The sequence below is a fragment of the Lagopus leucura genome, unplaced genomic scaffold, assembly GCF_019238085.1.
Source record: "Lagopus leucura isolate 7727_CA_CO unplaced genomic scaffold, USGS_WTPT01 Super-Scaffold_100033, whole genome shotgun sequence".
Lineage (NCBI taxonomy): Eukaryota > Metazoa > Chordata > Aves > Galliformes > Phasianidae > Lagopus > Lagopus leucura.
The window spans coordinates 6063787-6081366 of NW_024962282.1; the positions used below are offsets into that span (position 1 = coordinate 6063787).

General features: G+C 54.1%; 3 protein-coding genes across 4 annotated transcripts in view; 2 read left to right on the forward strand and 1 right to left on the reverse strand.

The window, feature by feature from the left end:
• LOC122185827 (scavenger receptor cysteine-rich type 1 protein M130-like) lies at nt 1-3467 on the forward strand. The gene is given in 10 exon segments (XM_042881977.1): nt 1-442; nt 511-778; nt 780-823; nt 895-1197; nt 1275-1857; nt 1928-2232; nt 2307-2687; nt 2764-2883; nt 2953-3042; nt 3117-3467. Coding segments are annotated over 10 exon segments (2724 nt in total). The 3' UTR covers nt 3305-3467.
• Nucleotides 3452-17580, reverse strand: part of NLRP3 (NLR family pyrin domain containing 3) — a 26553-nt gene continuing 12424 nt past the window's right edge. Inside the window, exons 2-9 of one of the 2 annotated variants that reach the window (XM_042881974.1) lie at nt 8935-8990; nt 7172-7468; nt 5031-6693; nt 4729-4818; nt 4449-4619; nt 4132-4305; nt 3878-4045; nt 3452-3801 (exon numbers count right to left, since the gene is read on the reverse strand). In XM_042881974.1, the coding sequence (XP_042737908.1) occupies nt 3567-3801; nt 3878-4045; nt 4132-4305; nt 4449-4619; nt 4729-4818; nt 5031-6693; nt 7172-7448 (2778 nt within the window). In that variant the 5' untranslated portion in view covers nt 7449-7468; nt 8935-8990 and the 3' untranslated portion in view covers nt 3452-3566. The remainder of the gene's footprint in view (nt 3802-3877; nt 4046-4131; nt 4306-4448; nt 4620-4728; nt 4819-5030; nt 6694-7171; nt 7469-8934; nt 8991-17580) is intronic. The other variant, XM_042881975.1, reaches the window with a different exon arrangement.
• CEND1 (cell cycle exit and neuronal differentiation 1) overlaps nt 10418-17580 on the forward strand; it is a 12869-nt gene continuing 5706 nt past the window's right edge. Inside the window, exon 1 of the mRNA XM_042882018.1 lies at nt 10418-10479. The gene's annotated coding sequence lies outside the window, so the exon portion shown is untranslated. The remainder of the gene's footprint in view (nt 10480-17580) is intronic.

Sequence of the window (17580 nt, forward strand, 5' to 3'; positions counted from 1 at the left end):
ATGGAGCCCTACAGGGTGCTGGGGCTGCTGCTCTGCACGCGAGTGTGTGGGCTGAGTGCTGGGCCTGCAGCTGTGATGCAGCCCTCCCCAGCTCCAGCAACGTCCCCACAGATGAGCACTGCATCTGCCCATCTGCGGTTGGTGGACGGTGGCCATCGCTGTGCCGGGCGGGTGGAGGTGAAGCATGAGGGCGAGTGGGGCTCCGTCTGCACCTACGACTTCGACTGAGACGCCCGCGGGGCTGGTGTGGTGTGCCGGCAGCTGGGCTGCGCGGCCGCAGTGAGGGCATCCCCGTTTGCCCCGTTCGGGCAGGGCGAGGGACGCATCCGGCTGCACCCCTTCAACTGCCGGGGAACGGAGGCGGCCCTGCAGGACTGCTACAACTTCGGCTGGGGACAGCATTTCTGCAGCCACGAGTGGGACGTGGGAGTGACCTGCCCGGGTGAGGGCCCCGCCGGGGATGTGGGGCGAGGGGAGCTGCGGCCGTGACTGATGCCGCCTGCGGTGCAGAGGCGGTGGAGCTGCGGCTGGCGGCCGGCAGGGGACCCTGCGAGGGGAGAGTGGAGGTGAAGCTGCGGGGCCGCTGGGGCACGGAGGCGGATGCCGCCTGGACCATGGAGGATGCCGAGGTGGTGTGCCAGCAGCTGGGCTGTGGCTCGGCGGCCGGCGTCTATCACGGCTCAAAATTCGGCCCGGCGGAAGGTCCCATCAACCTGGCCGTAGTTAATTGCAGAGAGAATGAGTGCGTGCTACGGGACTGCGCCATTCAGGGCTGGGGGCTACGACGGCCATCACGACCACGATACCGCCGTCGTGTGTCAAGGTAAGGGCGCGGGCGGGAGGCCCCGAAGGGAACCCAGCGCCGAGCTCCGGACTCACCAGCGCCTCTCGCAGGGTTCTCCCGGCTGGTCGGAGGGGACGGAGCCTGCGAGGGCCGGCTGGAGGTGCGGCGGGGCCGGGCCTGGCTGGGCGTCTGCCACGGCCGCGTGGACGAGGACAGTGCCCGGGTGCTCTGCAGGGAGCTGGGCTGCGGTGCGGTGCTGGCCCTGCCCGAGCCCGGCCGCTTCGGAGCTGCGCCGGGGCCGCTCTGGAACGGCACCTTCGAGTGCGACGGCTCCGAGCCCCTGTTGGTCTCCTGCGCAGCGCGGCCGGTCCCCAAGCACCGCTGCACCGACCCCGCCGCCGTCGTCTGCTCCCGTAAGCGTGCGGCCGGGGGCCGGCAGTCCGCAGCCCGGGCCGGCATCCCGCCACGCTCTCTTTCTCTCTCCTCGCAGCCTTCACCGGGTTCCGACTGGCAGACGGCGGCTCGCCCTGCGCCGAGCGGGTGGAGGTGGAGGAGCGGGGAACGTGGGGACCGCTATGCGCCGGATCCTGGGAGCTGCCCGACGCTCACGTCCTCTGCCGACACCTGGGGGGCCGTTTCGGGACGGGGAAAGGACCGCTGCGGCGCGACCGCCTCTGCTGCGTAGGGAACGAGCGGCACCTCGGCCGGTGCCCGGCCGCGGTGCTGGGGGAACCCGTCCGCGTCGCCGGCCAGGCGGCCGCCGTCATCTGCTCCGGAGCCGCCGAAACCCTGCGGTTGCGGGGCGGGGAGAGCCGGTGCGACGGGCGCCTGGAGGTGGCCCCGCGCCCCGACGTCTGGACCGGCGTGTCCGCGGGATCCCGCGACAACGGCACCGCGGCCGTGGCGTGTCGACAGCTGGGTTGCGGGGTGCCCGAAAAGACGTACGCCGCGCCGAGAGGCGGTTCGGGCACCGTGGAGCTGCGGTGCGAAGGCAGCGAGGAGTTTCTGTCGCAGTGCGACGCTTCGGGGTTGGGCCGCGGCCCCTCGGCGCTGGCCGTGGTCTGCTCAGGTGGGCGTCCCAGGAAGGGCCGCGGGCATCGCGCATCCGCGCCCGGCCCCAGCCCGGCCCTCCCGTGCAGGCAGCCGGCGACTGAGGCTGGCGGGCGGCCCCGGGCGCTGCGCCGGCAGGGTGGAGGCGTACATCGACGGCGCCTGGAGCTCCGTGTGTCGAGACGCCTGGAGCCTGCGGGACGCCGCCGTCGTCTGCCGCCAGCTGCGCTGCGGGACGGCTCTGGAGGCACCCGGCCCCGAGCGCTTCGGCTCCGGTACCGGGATGCCGTGGGCGGGCGTCGGGGGCTGCGCGGGGACGGAGGCGGCGCTCTGGGACTGCCCGGCGAGGAGCGGCGGCTGCGGCGGTGGCGGCGGCTGAGCCGGGGCGGTGTGCTCAGGTGAGCGCGGGGCGGGCGCTGCCGTCGCGGTGCCGCCATCGATGTGGAGCCGTGAGCGCCCCGTCCCGTGGCAGCGTTGCGGGCCCTGCGGTTGGAGGGCGGCGGCTGCGGCAGGATCCTGGAGCTGCTGCACGACGGCGCGTGGGGCCGCGTCTGCGCCAACGGCACCGTAGAAGACGGCGCCGCCGCGGTCGCCGCCGTGTGCCGAGAGCTGGGCTGCGGAGCCGCGGGGAGGCTGCACGCCGTCCCCGATCGGGGCTCCGGCCCCGCCTGGCTGGGACGCGTACGCTGCGAGGAAGGGAACCGCTCGCTCTGGCGCTGTTCCTCGACGCCCTGGCGCCTGCGGTCCTGCGGCCCCGCCGGGGTCACGCACGTGGCCTGCGATGAGGATGGAAGCGACGTGGCCGGCAGCCCGGCCCCGGGGAGCGGCTGTCGGGACGGGGACGTGTGCACAGGTGGCTCTGTCGAGCCCTCCGCCCCCGCTGCTGGGCGGTCCCCGAGGGGCCTCACGCTGCCCGCTCTGTCCCTCAGCTGTCCCGCTGGGAGACGTGCCGCTGCCCACGGTGCTGTGCGTGCTGCTGGGCACGTTGCTGTGCCTGGCCCTGGCTGCCCTGGCCCTGCAGGTGCACCGAACTCGGGCTCAGCGTGCAGGTGGGTGTCACTTTGGGGTCTCTCCCCATTGGGGACGCTTGGGGACCCGGTGACAGGTACTGTTTGCAGGCCCCAGCCAGGATGCCGGCTCCGAGGCTGTGTACGAGGAGCTGGACTACAGCCGGGTGCCTGAGTGCCGGGAGGGGCCTGGCCGAGCAGGTGGGAGCGGGTTCAGCCCCTGAGCCAGGACTGTTGCATCCCTACTGTGCCCACAGCCACCATCCTCCCCCTAGGCTCTCTGCTGCAGGGCTCAGGGATGCAGTCGTCACATCGCATCGGGGTCGAGGAGGAGGGGAGTGGCACCACAGGGATGCTGTGTGCAGACTCTGATGATGCCACAGCCGTGCCCGAGGAGACCCTCAGGGAGATGGGGTATGATGACGTTGACATCAGCGCCCCAGGGAGGGGTGTCCTGCTGTGAGGGGGCACAACTCTGGCTGGGGACACAACTCTGCCCCCTCAGAGGGGTGGCCCTGGTGTGGGGGTGTCACCCAGCCTTGCAGAACGGCTCTGTGGCTCCTCCTGCTGCTGCATCTCGTTAAGGTGTGTTTATTAAGCAGTAAAATACTTTCAGTGTGAACATCCCTTTTTTATTCAAGCCCTCAAACTGCTTGGAAACTTGCTGGCCTTCCTTTGGCACCAGGGGGGAATGTTACCAGCAGGAAGAGCAGGGCACAGCCTGGCTAGCACAGGCTCCTTCTGTGGGGAGGGGCTGCCCGACAGGAGGGGAGCCCCTTTCGCCCCTGAACAGCTGCCCCCCTGCCTGCCCAGACACTGCGCTGGAAGGTCAGTCGTGCCATGGCACCCGTCTCTGGGGCCTCGTGTTCCAGTAGATCTGTGACCTTCAAGTTGGGCTTTAGTGCCTGCAGGGCAACCAGCTCCTGCAGCGCATCCTTGCTCAGCGTGGATGTGCTCAGCCTTCAGGGAATACAGAGAAACAGCCTCAGCACCAGCAGGACCCGCCTGCTCCCCAAGTCCACATGGCCACACTCACCCCAGCGTCTGCAGCGTGCAGTTGTGATGGCGGAGCTGCTGCAGCAGCAGCAAGGCCCCAGCTCCCAGTTCAGTGTCAGTCAGGTCCAGGCACTTCAGGCTGTGGCTGCGCCCAAGCCATGCCACCAGGGCCTGGCAGCAGGCACCAGTCAGGCTACAGCTCCCCAGCCTGCAGAGCAAAGGGGAGATCACAGCGTTGAGGGCACGGTGGTGGCACTGCAGCCGCTTGGTGTGCGGAGTGCTGTGTGCCCTTACCGCAGCACCTGCAGTTGGCAGCTGCTGTGCTGGAGCCCCTCACACAGCAGCGTCACGCCGTCGTCCCACAGCCCGGCGCTGAAGGACAGATCCAGCTCCTCCAGGCACGTGCTGGTGCCCAGTGCTACGGTGAGGTCCTGGCAGCAGGCACTGGTGAGGTGGGTGTACCGCAGCCTGCAGGAGAGAGCCTCAGCAGTGCCGGTCCCCCCGTGCCTCCCAGCCACGGTGGGACAGAGGGACACGGCCTCCCTGGAGGATGCTTGGGGACACGCTCCCATGGGGACGCGCAGGGAAGGCGGCGTCCTGGCACTGCTCACCGCAGGACACGCAGGCGGCACTCAGGTTGGCGCAGCCCGGCACAGAGCATCCTCACACCATCATCACCCAGCGCTCCGTCGCCCAGCTCGAAGTGGACCAGGCTGGGGAGTGTGGCCAGCAGTGCCCCCAGTGCCTTACTGTCACCCTCTGTCAGCCCGCACCACTGCAGCCTGCAAGAGGGAGGCACACCTTGCCCCACTGCCCTGCAGCACGCAGGGAGTGCAGCCCCTTACCCTGTGGAGGTGTCCACCCAATGCCTCAGGGCAGGGCCATCCATACCTAAGGCTCTGGAGTAAGCTGCCTGGGTGCCCCAGTGCCTGGCACAGTGGGTACAGAGGTGAGTGCAGCTCCTCCTGCCGCCAGCTCTGCCTAGGAAGAAGGGGATGAGTATGGCCACGTTGTCCCACAGTTCTCACCAAGTAGAGGTAAAATCCTCCACTAAGGGACTAAACCATCAGTGAGGACAGGAGGTGGTGTTTGGATGGAAAGAGGCATTCACAATTCCAGAATGTTCCAGAACTTTGCTTTGCAAGGGAAAAGGGGAAACCTCTGTGGATACAGAGCACAGAGTCAGTACTCACCAGGGAAAACCCTTGGCTGGCTCCTGCCTGCGATGCTGCTGGTGGAAGGAGCAGCTCCGGAGGGTGACACTGAGCAGCCCAGCCCACTGCTTGATGCAGAAGCAAAGAGCCACCTGGTCATACAGCGTCAGCTTGGCGCCCTGCAAGGCTATTCCTGTGAATCTGCCCAACACGCTCTGCACAAAGCTTTCTTCGTTTGTCTCGAATAAAAAGTGGAAAGTGTCCAAATCCTCAACTGTCATCCCTGTACGGGGATGGCAAAGGTCTCTGTGTCTTGTCTGAAGCCACCTCAGCAGATCTTCCCGAGGTCGCAGTGAAATTCTGCACCCAATTCCTTCATCTGCATACTCTACTGACTGGGGGTTCACCAGACCAAACAGGAGCCGCACCGTCACGTTTAAATCCATCCTAAATGTGTGGTAGCTTTCTAACAACATATTCACATCCTTCGCAAGGATCCGTGAGTCACTGAGCATTTCCTCCTGGTCCTCCAGGACGTAAAACATTGCTGCAAAGAACTCCTGGAGGTGCAGGTGGCTGAAGCTGTAGACGTTCCCGTGGTCTGTACCTTTCTCCAAACCTTTCTCATTGAGGAAGAGGGAGAGAAGCTCTGGCTGATTCAAGCCTTGGTCCTCAATTTCCTTCTCCTCAAAGAGGACCTTGTGTTTCCAGATGCCGTCAGCAGCCAAGGAGCAAAGCTTGTGCAGGAACTGCTGCAGGTTCCACCAGGCATTACTGACTCTGTGCTTTGTTAACCAGGAGAGGTAGAACAAGATCATCTGTGTGGTGGTCTTTGAGCATGCAAGAAGATGATTCCTCTTGAACAGCTCTTGCTCAAGGATGGTGCAGACAGTCCAGCTCATGATGGGGATGACACACAAGCTGTAGAGGACCTCATTTCCTCTGGTAAACCTGAAGGCCACATCTGCTTTATTGTCGTTCCCAAAATACCTGTGGAAATACTCCTCCCTTGCAGCTGTTGCAAACCCCAGAATTTCCACATAATATTCACCCTCCAGGCACTGCCTCAGGCTCTGGAGAGCTGTTGGTCTCATGGCAATGAGCACAGAGGACTCAGGGAGGACTTTTCTCTTGAGCAGGCTCAGCAGGGTGGTTTCCAGTGGTTTGGCTTCTGTGGGGTCAGTGCTCAGCTCGTCCTTGGGCTGAGACAAGGGCAATCCCAGGACCTCAAAGCTATCAAAGATGAACAGGATCTTCTCTGGGTTACCCAAAATCCTTCCAGCTGGTGTTCGCTGTTGAGGGCAGCATTTTGAAATCAGGTCCACCATGCTCACTTCTTTGGAAAAGGAGAGCTCCTTGCAGTCTATGCAGAAGACATAGTCAAACTGTGTGCAGAGGGTCCCTTCCACCCAATCCATCATCACCTTCCTGATTGTCATCGTCTTCCCCATGCCAGTGGCACCCACCAGCACTGTGATCCGCTGCAGTTGGCCGTCTTTGCTGGGTTCAAAGAGTGTTTGTGTGGTGACAGTGTCAGAGCTGACATCTCCAGGCTCATCTCCATGCTGATTCCAAGACCTCCTGGCTATGGTCAGGTTGGTGTAGCGGTCGCTCACAGACAGGTTCTCCCCTAGCCAGGAATTCACCTCTCTGTACTGCAGGAACTCTCTGGCCACGTGCTCTCTGTATTTCTGCTTGTACTCTGCACCAGACAGAAGTGGAGTCAGTTCCAAAGCACAGCCATGCTCCTGACACAGCAACAGCACAGGACATTTATTTCAGTGCTCTGCCTCGATATAAAATTCAGTTACGCACTTCCTATGTGCCATCCATTGAGCCCTCTTTCTTCTTCTGGGCCCTACCAGGAATGTCCCCAAGGTGTCCCTTGTGTCTTCCAGCTTAGCAAACATCTGCCAGCTTGGACCTTGTGGTTGCAGTGACTGCTTGTACAGGAACACTGTTGCCCCTTCCAGGCACCCTGGCCTTGTCCCCACAGGCCTTACTCTGCTTGTGGCCTCAGTGTGTTATGGGGCAAGGAAGAAGAGGAACGCTGATAGGATGAGTGGGACACCCTCGCTTTCCAGACTCACCACAAAGCTGAAACCTGCTCTTTTACTGACTTCCCCCTGTCCCCAGCACTCAAAAGCCAAAGGAGATAAAAATTTACCCTGGCTGCTTACCTTTCACCTTCTCATCAAGGATTTTTTCAGCAAGGTGCCTCTGGTTCATCTCCTCAAACAATCCGATGGCAATGTCCATAGCAGCGGCTTCCCCATAGCTGTTGTGCATAAATCTGATGAGTGTGGAAGGATGGGTGAACTCCTCCAGCTCATCCCTGTGAATGTTCCAGCCTTCTTTGCTATCAACGTGTGGCAGCTTCTTCTTGAAGTCTTGGAAGTCTTCCAGTGTGAGACCTTCCAGTGCTTCCAAGAGGACGGTGCTTTCTTCTCCTGCCATTGTGGGATATGGAAAATCACCTGAAAGAAACAAGGGTTAGGAATCAGTGCTCTTTCAATGTTGTTATGAGACATCCCTGAGAATACATAAGAACCAAGAGCAGACAGAGTGGTGTTTGAGGCTCAGTCTCACACCCATTCAGAAAGGGCAGTGAGGGGTATTGGTGTGAACTTCACAGGGACAGAGCTGCTCACAAGGGGGTTGCTGCTGGCTCAGAGATTGAGGAGGAAAAACACTGACACAGAAGGGCAGAAAATCATCGAGGGAAGAAAAACAGGGTGTCACTCAAAGCTAGAAACTGGGAGAAGACTTTACAAGTCAACGCATAATTACAAAGGTGCTGGTGGGATATGATGTCAGGTCCCACCAACCTGTTGCTGGTGAGGCACAGGTGGCTCTGGCAATGAAGCACAAGAACGTTCTGCCCAAAAGCATAACATGGGGAAATTCCCTGGCAGAGATCACACAGGGTTGCTAGCAGTTATGAGCTAGGTTCAGGAGAAAAGGGTAAAATTTAACATGGGATAAGTGGCTTTCAGCAAGGAGGGAGGTGGATAACAGAGGAGAGGGGATGGATGGGAATGGTGATGGTAGGAGTAGAACACCTGAAGAGATGTATTTCTGTACAAGTAATACAAGAAACATTAAAAAGCCATTCTAAAGGGCCAGAGGACAGAGATTAGCAGTAAGAGACAGATTCACAGTACTCTAACAGCCACTCTGCAGGCATAGCAGAAAGATCGGCCCTGGGGAAAATGCAGCGCCCAAGCTGAAGTCAGGCATCTTCTGGTCACGCCTTGAAGAAGCCAAAGCCAAATCTTTGAGGACTGTTTTAAACATTTCTTGACAAATTATAAACCTGTATAATTTTTCACTGTGTCCCATTAGCGAGGCTGATGGGAAATCCTGACAAATGACAATGGAGTGCTGCCAAATAAACGTGTTCACCATGAGAACTGCTCCTATTTTAGCAAGGCAGTGATTATTGCTAAGCTACCAGCAGACAACAAGTGGTTTTCAATTATAGCTCCAACCGTTTCTTTGCCACCCTGCTTGCTGAAGAATCATTTTTCAGGGTTGTTTTTTTTGAAGAGAAGAGATAAAACCCTTCATTGGCAATACTAGGGCTTCCTAATGCACCTGTAGGACACAGGCTCACTTCAGCAACTTGTTCAAATTATTGTCTCCTGAGAATAATGAAAAATAGTCTTAATGGATGCTATGCTAGCTGCCAGAGCAGCAGAATCATATCACAGAACCATAGAATGGTTGGGTTGGAAGGGTCCTTAAAGATCACAGAACCACAGAGTGTTTGGTTTGGAAGGGGTCTTAAGGATCATAGAACCATGGAATGGTTGGGTTGGAAGGGACCTTAAAGATCATTCATTTCCAACCCCTGCTGTGGATCAGGCTGCCCAGCGGAGTGCCGTCTATGTGCGTAGCAGTGGGCATTAATACTAATGGACAGGAGAATTACCATACAGACCTTACAACAATCAGATCTTCTCAGTCCTGCTCTGGCTGACCAAGGTGCATATCACACTGTTGAGAAAGAAACCAGTTGTAATGATCAGGTATGGACGCAGCATACTAATAATAAACCAAAGGCAAGCTTCATCGATGAGAGCTAGACATGACCAAGGACAAATAGTCCTATTATAGAACAGAATAAATAATGTGGAAACTACTGTAATAAAAAACCTCCCACTAGGAGTATAGGGTACTATAAACGTTATTAGGAGAAGAAATATGTAAGCAGAATCCTTTGCATCACCCTGTGGACAGTGATTTTTCTGATAATGGAATAAAATAGGGGAGGTGTGGTTGGAGAAAGGAGGATAGAAAGCACGTAACAGGAGATGAAAATGAGAATTCTTATTAGCTGCGACAGCCCTTGAGGGAGCCCACAGAATCCTGGCATTCAAAAGCTGCATCTACCTGGGCTCCGGACTAAGCACTGGAAAAACATGCTAAAATTATGACAACTTGGTGATGCTGGCAGGTCTGTTCGTGTACAGGAACAGTCTCTGCAGACAACAAGTTGCAGGCGGACCAGCAGCAGAGATGCTGAATTATGATAACCATAATATACTGAAGGGGAAAAATGCTTATAAGTAAATATGACGACTGCAGATTTCACCTGCTATGACATTATTTATTGTAGTTATTGCATGAAGCCTATGGCAAATGTCCAAGGCCCATACAACAGACAAGGTCTCCCTCTGACCTTGAAGGAGCTGCTTTCACCTTGCTGCATCTTGAGCTGAAGCACTGCGTGCTGTGCTGGCACTTGGTTTCCTCCTGCGCTCTCCTGCAATGGATTTTCTGTAGTTTGCTTCAAACATGGACAAGCATCATAGCCCTTACTTACTGATCAAATCCAGCTAAAAGTCCCACAAGAAGTCCCAGGACCTGGCCATGGGGAAATGCAAGGTTTGGCCCCAGTAATGTCCTGTGAGGTGGTTTCAACCTGGGAGGTTTCAGGGAGAAGAGAACAGAGATGCCCCAGCCCCCTAGAATCCAGGACATATAGAGCCCCATGCAACATTTTAGCTTCCTTCCCTGCACTATGCAAAGCATTTCTTGTATGAGAGCATTTCTAACAACATCCTCAGAAATCCTGAGTGCCATGAGCCCCAAAATCCCTTTATTTTTTATTTTTTTACCCCTTTTCTCTACACTCAGAAGCATCTCATATTGCCGGGCTGCCCCTCTCCTGTTCTCTCCCCCCTGCTGCAAGTTGGTGGCTGCAATTGCTGCATGTTCAGTGCTGTGGGGACAGCCCTGAGACACGGAGGTGTCAGACATGCCCCCCCCATCCCCCCCCCCCAACCCTTCCCCTTGGCATCCTGTCCCAGCCCTCCCCTCCGGATTGGAGCACTCTCTGCCCTCCTCCCCTGCTCTCCATCTTCCTGCGGTCTGCAGAGGTGCATTGTGGGAAACTCCCAAGTTTTTTCCACTCCCCCACCCTCCCTTCTTCCTCTGCCACCATCCCTCCTCTCTGCGCAAGAGCCAGCACTGGAGGACAGAGGTAAGGCTGCTGCTTTTCCCCCTGCATACCACTAACCGGGGGGGAGTTTGGAGAGAGGGGAGGGAGATTTTAATACCTGTTAATAAATAACAACATGTCTTAACCCAAAATAGCAAGGATCTCGGCACATGTCCTTCAAGGTCAGGCAGCCCTGGAATAGAGCTGGGAGCTGGGGTGGAGGCTGGGAGAGGGGATGAAGGCAGAAAGCTGGGATGGAGGCTGCAGATCTGGAATGGAGGCAGGGAGATGGGATGGAGCTGGGAAATGGGATGGAAGCTGAAGCCCTGTGATGGAGGCATGGAGCTGAGATGGAGGGAGGACCAGGGATAGAGGCAGGGAGCTGGGATGGAGGCTGCAGCACTGGAAGGCTGTTGCCAGGTTCCCAGCTGTGTTCCTGCTCCTTTCTGCCTGCATCGTGCTATGTTAAATGTCTAATTGCTAGCAGTTCACAGGCAGGAGGCTATGCAGAGCAAGCAGTGCTGGTAATTAATAGCCCTGGCTGATAAATATTTCCTTTTTCCAGGTTAGGAGCTGGGGGTTGTTCTGCTGGGGTGAGGCTATATCTCTGATACCAAATGGATAGCATTTGATATTGTCCCCTGCTTTGTGCTGAAAAGTTGCTTACAAAGAGAAACAGACCAAAACCAAAATCAAGCTCCTCATGGAGAGCTGAGAGGTTTTTCAGCTAGTGTGCCAAATGGGAGGGGGACATCAGATGGGAATGAAATGCATGAGGGGTGTCTGGAGCACTTTGTGCACCTCTTTGTGTAGCTCTTTTTGCATCCATGTGTGCAGAGATGTGTTAGCTTGGTCCCTGCCTGAGGTCTTGGTCCCCACTGAGGAGGGGGGAGAGGATTTTTATGCCATATCCGAGGTCAGCCTGGGAGAACTTTGGTGCTGGGGCCATAGGAAGGTGGTGGCAGCCTCTTCTCCTGGATGGGACTTGGGCAGGATGCTGTCAGGAATGGGAAGATGCAGCTGGGCAGAGCTCCCCGTTCCAAACGGGGACCAACCTCCACATTCTGACCTTCACAGCCACGACCTTCAGCAGCTCCCATCTTTCCAGCCCCTCACCCATGCAGTTGCAGCAGGAAGAAAAATCTAGAATTTCCCCCAACTGCACATATTCATCCCTTGGCTGGCGGGTGGCCACAATTGTGGTGCAGCAGTTCCATCCGTGGTGGGATGCGGGGAGGAAGGATGGATATAGGGCAGCCTTCCTGCACTGGAGACTTCCCAGATCCCCAGAAGGTCACTGCTGAATTACTCCCCATCCACCTGCAGGGGCTCCTCACATTTCAGCTGCAAAGCAACAGTTTTCAGATCTTGCAGAATGGAATCTGCAATCTTTTTGGCCACAGCTGAGATGCAGCAGGGTTGATGCCATGAGAGGCTTCCATCTGAAGGGTCTATCAGGATGCCCGTAAGATGAAGAGAGCTGCCAAATCCGCTGCTGCTTACTGCAGTCCCTGGGGCTATTGTACAGTGTCAGAGATGACCCTTTTTTTTGTTGTTGTTCTTTTTTTCTTTTCTCATCCTATTATTTTTCCTCTTTTTTTTTTTTTCTTTCTTTTTTGCTCGTGTCTGTTGCACTTCAGAGAGAAGTGGGAGCAATGACTGTCAAGATGGGGCTTTAAAAGCAGCATTAGGAGGGTGAATCCTCTCCCCATCTCTTCTCTTGGCACACCGTAAAGGAAATAGAACTGCTAAGCTTGGAGGTACCAAAAGCACTTCTGCATTTGGGGTATTGCTGAGGTTCCTGCTAGGTGTTTGGATGGACACAACAGGGAATTGCTCTTCTGTTCTCTGGGCAGACCCTGAGGGTTTTGGGGGAGGTGGTGGCCTTCATCCTGGAGCAGGCAGCGCTCTGGGAGGATGGCTGAGCAAAGCTGTCCCAGAGAAAGGCTTGGGATCTAATGCCCTGCAGTTTTGAAAGGTAAGGGCTACAGCCTTGTTCCAGTAACGGAGATCTGGAGTGACTTCTCATGCAGTCTCATGGCCTCATGCAGTGACACCATGGAGGCAAAATTCTGTGTCCTGGGTTGTTTCAATGCTGCTTTCCCTTTTCTTGCCATGTTCCAGGGCAGCTGCAAGGCACATGCAGAAGGGTTTGTCTGCACAAGACAGCGAGCCGGTTTATAGCTCTTATTAGGGCTGTTGGAGTTATTTTCACATAGGGTAAGAGTAGGTAACAAAGCAGAACTGTGGCATTAATTTACACAGATCCTGTGAGGCTCAAGGACCGCGGATGTGATGGCTGAGGTTCCAGGTCTTGATGCAGCCACAGGCATGACACAGACACTGCCAGCAGCAATTTGAGGCTGCTGCCTGCTGAAAGCTTCTCAGCTTCTTGATGCTCAAAATTCAAAGGGCTCGTTGGGTGGGAAGCATTTAATCTGGGATGCAAGAAGCAGCGAACAGCACGTTGGGAGAAGGATCCATCAATATTTCATCCCAGGGAAGTGGGTCAGCAGCAGTGAGTGGTGCAGCTCAGTGCTGATGCTTCCAGGCTGTGCTTTGGGAGGGCTGCACAGCCCAGCCCTGGTGCACTGAGCCTGCTAAAGAGCTTCTACAGAATGCGATCCCCATTCTGAATGCATTCACACTGTTTTATTGCATTTGCTGGGTGCTGCAGTCCAAAGTAGAGTGGAGGTGGCTGAAAAGCTCACAGCTACATGACACAAACTCTTTACGTAAAGCTGTTCTGAGATTTATGGCAACACTGAGATGTACTGCATTACCTCATCCGCCACCACAGCACCTCTTGGAGATGGGAAATGGCTTAGTCACCGTATGCTGCCGTCACACTGCCTGGCTGGAGGCATGGCATCTTGCTGCTTTTGATGTGCCTGTTGCCTCAGCAGCACAGACAGGGGCAGAAGGGCTGTCTGCCCTACCAGGACTGGGGAGTTGGAGCACTGGGAAACAAAATGAGCTCTCTGCTTTTTCTTAACATTTCCAAACCACCTTGGTGCACTGGGGGCATTTGCCTATGGGCTATTTCTGGGAGAAGAAACAGCTGTAAGAATGGTCTTGGGCTTCACAACCTTAGAATCATCAAAGTTGGAAAAAACCTCTAATATCAAGTCCAACAACTGACCCATCTCCACCGTGCCCACTGACCAATGTCCCTCAGTGCCACATCTCCATGGTTCTTGAATGCCTCCAGGGATACTGACTCCACCACCCCCCTGGGCAGCCTGTGCCAATGCAGTACCACTCTTTGAGAGGATTTTTTTTCCTACTATTCAACTTGACCCTCCCCTGGCATAACTTGAGGCCATCACCTCTCGTTCTTGTGGTTCCAGCTGTTTTCCCCCTGGCCACCTCAGCCAAGACCTCTTGGTAATGGCAATACTCAACATAACCTTGCTTTCTTCCATTTGAAGATCTAGCATCAGTCAGCTCAGCCTCCAGTACGACATAAATCCCATTTCCACGTTTTTGACATTCAGAGGTCATGTTGGAAGCCAGCAACAGCACTGATCCTCCAGTAGCACCCTGTTTCTAACAGCCTGGTCCCTCAGCTGCCATATATTTGGTACTAAGAACTATGCTGTTTTTGATATTATTTCCTCCCTTTGGGGAAGTCATATAGTTGTAAGTTTTCAGGTGCCTCTCTGAAGTGGCTAAATTCTCATTTCCTTGTTTATGTGCAGTCTGCAATAATGGAACAAAATCTGCAGACTTCAGGCTAAAATTACCTGCTCATGATCTACCAGCTGGTGCAAACAGATGAATCTGTGATGGTAACTAAGTCCTGTGAGCTGGTCTCAGCAGGTGCAAATTGCACCCAGTAAAGGGAAGATTCCTTGGAGAAGAAAGCCACTTTCTGTTCCTTAGAAAGTTGGTTTGGTCTTAAATGATCAAATACAGGTATGGCAGCTGAGACCTACCGAACCTGGCAAATGGATCTGGGAAGCTCTTGAAACCAACTGGTGTTCTGCATCTGTCTTGCACAGTGAAAATTCTTCTCTGTGCTGTTGGACAGTGGGGATGGGCAGGGAGAAGCATTAATGCTTGCCTAGTCCAAGAGACCCATTTAATTCCTTGCCCAAAAGCCAAGACAGCTAACTCACAGTCAGGAGAATGGAGCTTTGGAACTTTGGTATTTATCACACTCTTGTTTATTCTGAAAAAGTGAACTTTTAGGTGATTGCTTTTCCAGACAGGTGAGAAAGACAAAGATCTGAAAGGGAGGTAAAGGAAGGAGAACTGAAGATTTTTAAGGTCTTTTCTGCCAACTCAGGTTCTTTTGGCATGGCCTTGACAGAAGTCAGTAGGTATTCCTGAGGCTGGACTCAACAATCCTTATGGGTCCTTTCCAACTTGGGATATTTTATGATTCCATGTTGTCAGCTGGAGGACACCTGGAGGTTGTGGATGGTCCTTTTTGGCTGCAAGCATGAATTCAGAGGCATAGCCCCATTGTGTAAGCTGAATTGTTTTTTGCTGATACGGTACAAGTATCAGCAAAAGTGTGAGTGTGATGTTTGAAGACCCCGTACAGCTGCGGGGTGCAGCTTCACACTGCATCCTGCACTCAGCTCCTCCTTGCAGATTTTCTCAGCTTTCTTTCTAACTCAAAAGTGTGAGGAGAAGATTATGGGGCACAGGAATGAGGCAGGGAACAGGACCTTCTAAGAGGGATACCTTACAGCAAAGCCAGCAATGACTCATCTGCTCCAATTGGTGCAGAATTGATGCAGCTTTCATCTGCACACACAGAAGACAGATGAATAGATGCACTTGCTAATGTGGTGGGCAGGGAGGGGGGGCTGAAGCAGAAAAGGTGCCCTTCAAGGAGCCAGGGAAACCTGCTCCTTCCCTGTTGGTTTGTCTGGGGCTTGTTGTAATGGGTCTGACTGCACTGACCTTGAGCTGCAGCAAGCAGAACTAGCCAAGGACTTTGATGGGCAGGAATTCAGAGCGCTTTTCTTTTCCTTTTTTTCCTTAATTGCTGGTGTCAAGTTCTCTGCTTCCCCTTCCCAGCCTGGGGGGGAGCTGGTGGGAAACTGTCTGCAAGGGGCAAAGACTGTTAAACAAAGACATAGAATCAGGGAGACAGAGGGAATGAAGTGTGTTTCTCAGAAAACCTCATTCTACAGTGCTACCATCTGTGTGGGAGGCAGAAGGGAACTGGAAGGGGGAGGAATGGGCAGACGTGGAGAGAACAGCTGAGGAGGAATAAATAGATGTGATGAGCTATGGAGAAGAAAGTAAAGGTGGATAGATGGGCCATGAGAGGGAAAACTTTATGTGATGAAATGAATGAGGGAAAGGAAGGAGAAAAAAGGCCCTTCTAAAATGAGGAAATTGCTGTTCCTCTGAGCCTGACTGCTACAGAGTTGCTTGGAAATGAGCAGTGCTGGTGCCCTTGAAAGCATAGGGCTAGAAAGAGGAGAGAAAAATTAGGAAGTCTGGTGGATATTGCCAGCTTTGGGATCAGTTCTGCAGAATGCACTGTACTGCTTTTAGAGCCTGGGTTGGCAGGAAGAAATAAATGCAAAACCTGTGTTCTGCACGTTCACATAGTCCAGCAAGGACTGCAGGGCAAAGCTTCCTAGCAGAGGGAAACTGCTGGCAGAAAGCCTTTCACATGCACACTTAAGAACAGCTGATAGTGAATTTCAATTTAGTTTGGTTTCCAAATATTCTTAAATCTCTGGAATCTGCATAAGGGCAAAAAACAGCAAATATTTAGCAAAGCAGAATAGCTGCACAATGCTAGGGAGTGTGAGCAGCCCAGCTAATTGCCACTGAAGTCACCGTGTAGGTAATTGAATATTTATGATACGATGAATCTGGCTCTCCCTGTCTGAACCTCAAAGTCTGCTCCTATTGTGAGCCTCACTTTCTCTTTGTGGCCTGCGTCATCACTGCACCAGATGTAAAATGAGAATTCCTTCTTCCTCAAACCAGAAGAATAGAGCCTTGCAAATGACCACAGCTGTAGTACATAGGAATATGCCTCTGGATGCACTTAGCATTTCTACTAAGAACATTATGGAATCATAGAATCATTCAGATTGGAGAAGACCTCCAATGTTATAAAGTCCAACCATTAACCCAGCAGTGCTGAGCCTAACATGAAACCACAGCCTTAAACATCGCATATACACATCTTTAACATCTTTAAATGCCTCCAGACTTAGTTATCAGTGTCCTTTGGAGGCAATAGGAAGGAAAAGACAAGGCAGATGTCATTTAGAGAGATATTGCAAAATGAGCAAGGAAAACAACACTCCTAGTCAAGTGCATGTGCTTATCTACAAACACCCAGGCCACGGGGAAGGTCTTAATCTCAGTGAGCATCTGCAATTAGGTTTGTGTGGTACAAGATGCCCAAGTGCATGATAATCTTCAGTGAAGCACGAGGGGTGGTAGTTCGGGTTCCCAAAATGATTTAATATCAAACTCAGTGATGTCAGTAAGTGTTGCTCAGCTGCAGGCAAAGTAGACCCGGCCTATGTAGAGCAGCTAAGTGGGCATTTGGTTGCTGTGTTTTAACTGAGTGAAGAGGTGGTTTGATTCTATTCCCTGGGAGAAGTTTGAGTGAGACTGAATTGAAAATCCAAGGAGAAGGCTAGCAAATATCCTGCTCAATGCTGGTTATAAAACCCTTTGTACAGATTATTTGCCTCTTTTCAATTATTTATTTCAAAACTGGTCAGCTTGGATCACCTGAAGTCACTTGGAGCTTTCAGGCTCCACCTCACTGAATCCTGTTCAGCCACAACCCATCCGCCCTAAAAGAGAAATATGAAGTAGATGAGAAGCCTTCTGGAAGTCTCCACGCCACAAAGCCATCACCCAAATGGGAAATATGTTCTCTGTTCAGGGAAGTATACAGCATACCAGTATCATGGCCAGAAGCATGGTGTACCATGGGAGATACTGATTCCAGTGATTTTGGTGTTGCAGTTCCCCAGGTTAACTCCAGTTCACTGATGCTGGAGGAAATGCTGGCCATAGAACAAGAAATGGTTCCATGGAGAGGAGGAGACAGGGCAGTTTCTCGCACCAAGCAGGAAACTGTTGCCTGGTTTTGCTCTGAACCCAAATCTAGCATTTCTGAGTAGGTCTCCTCCAGACCATCAT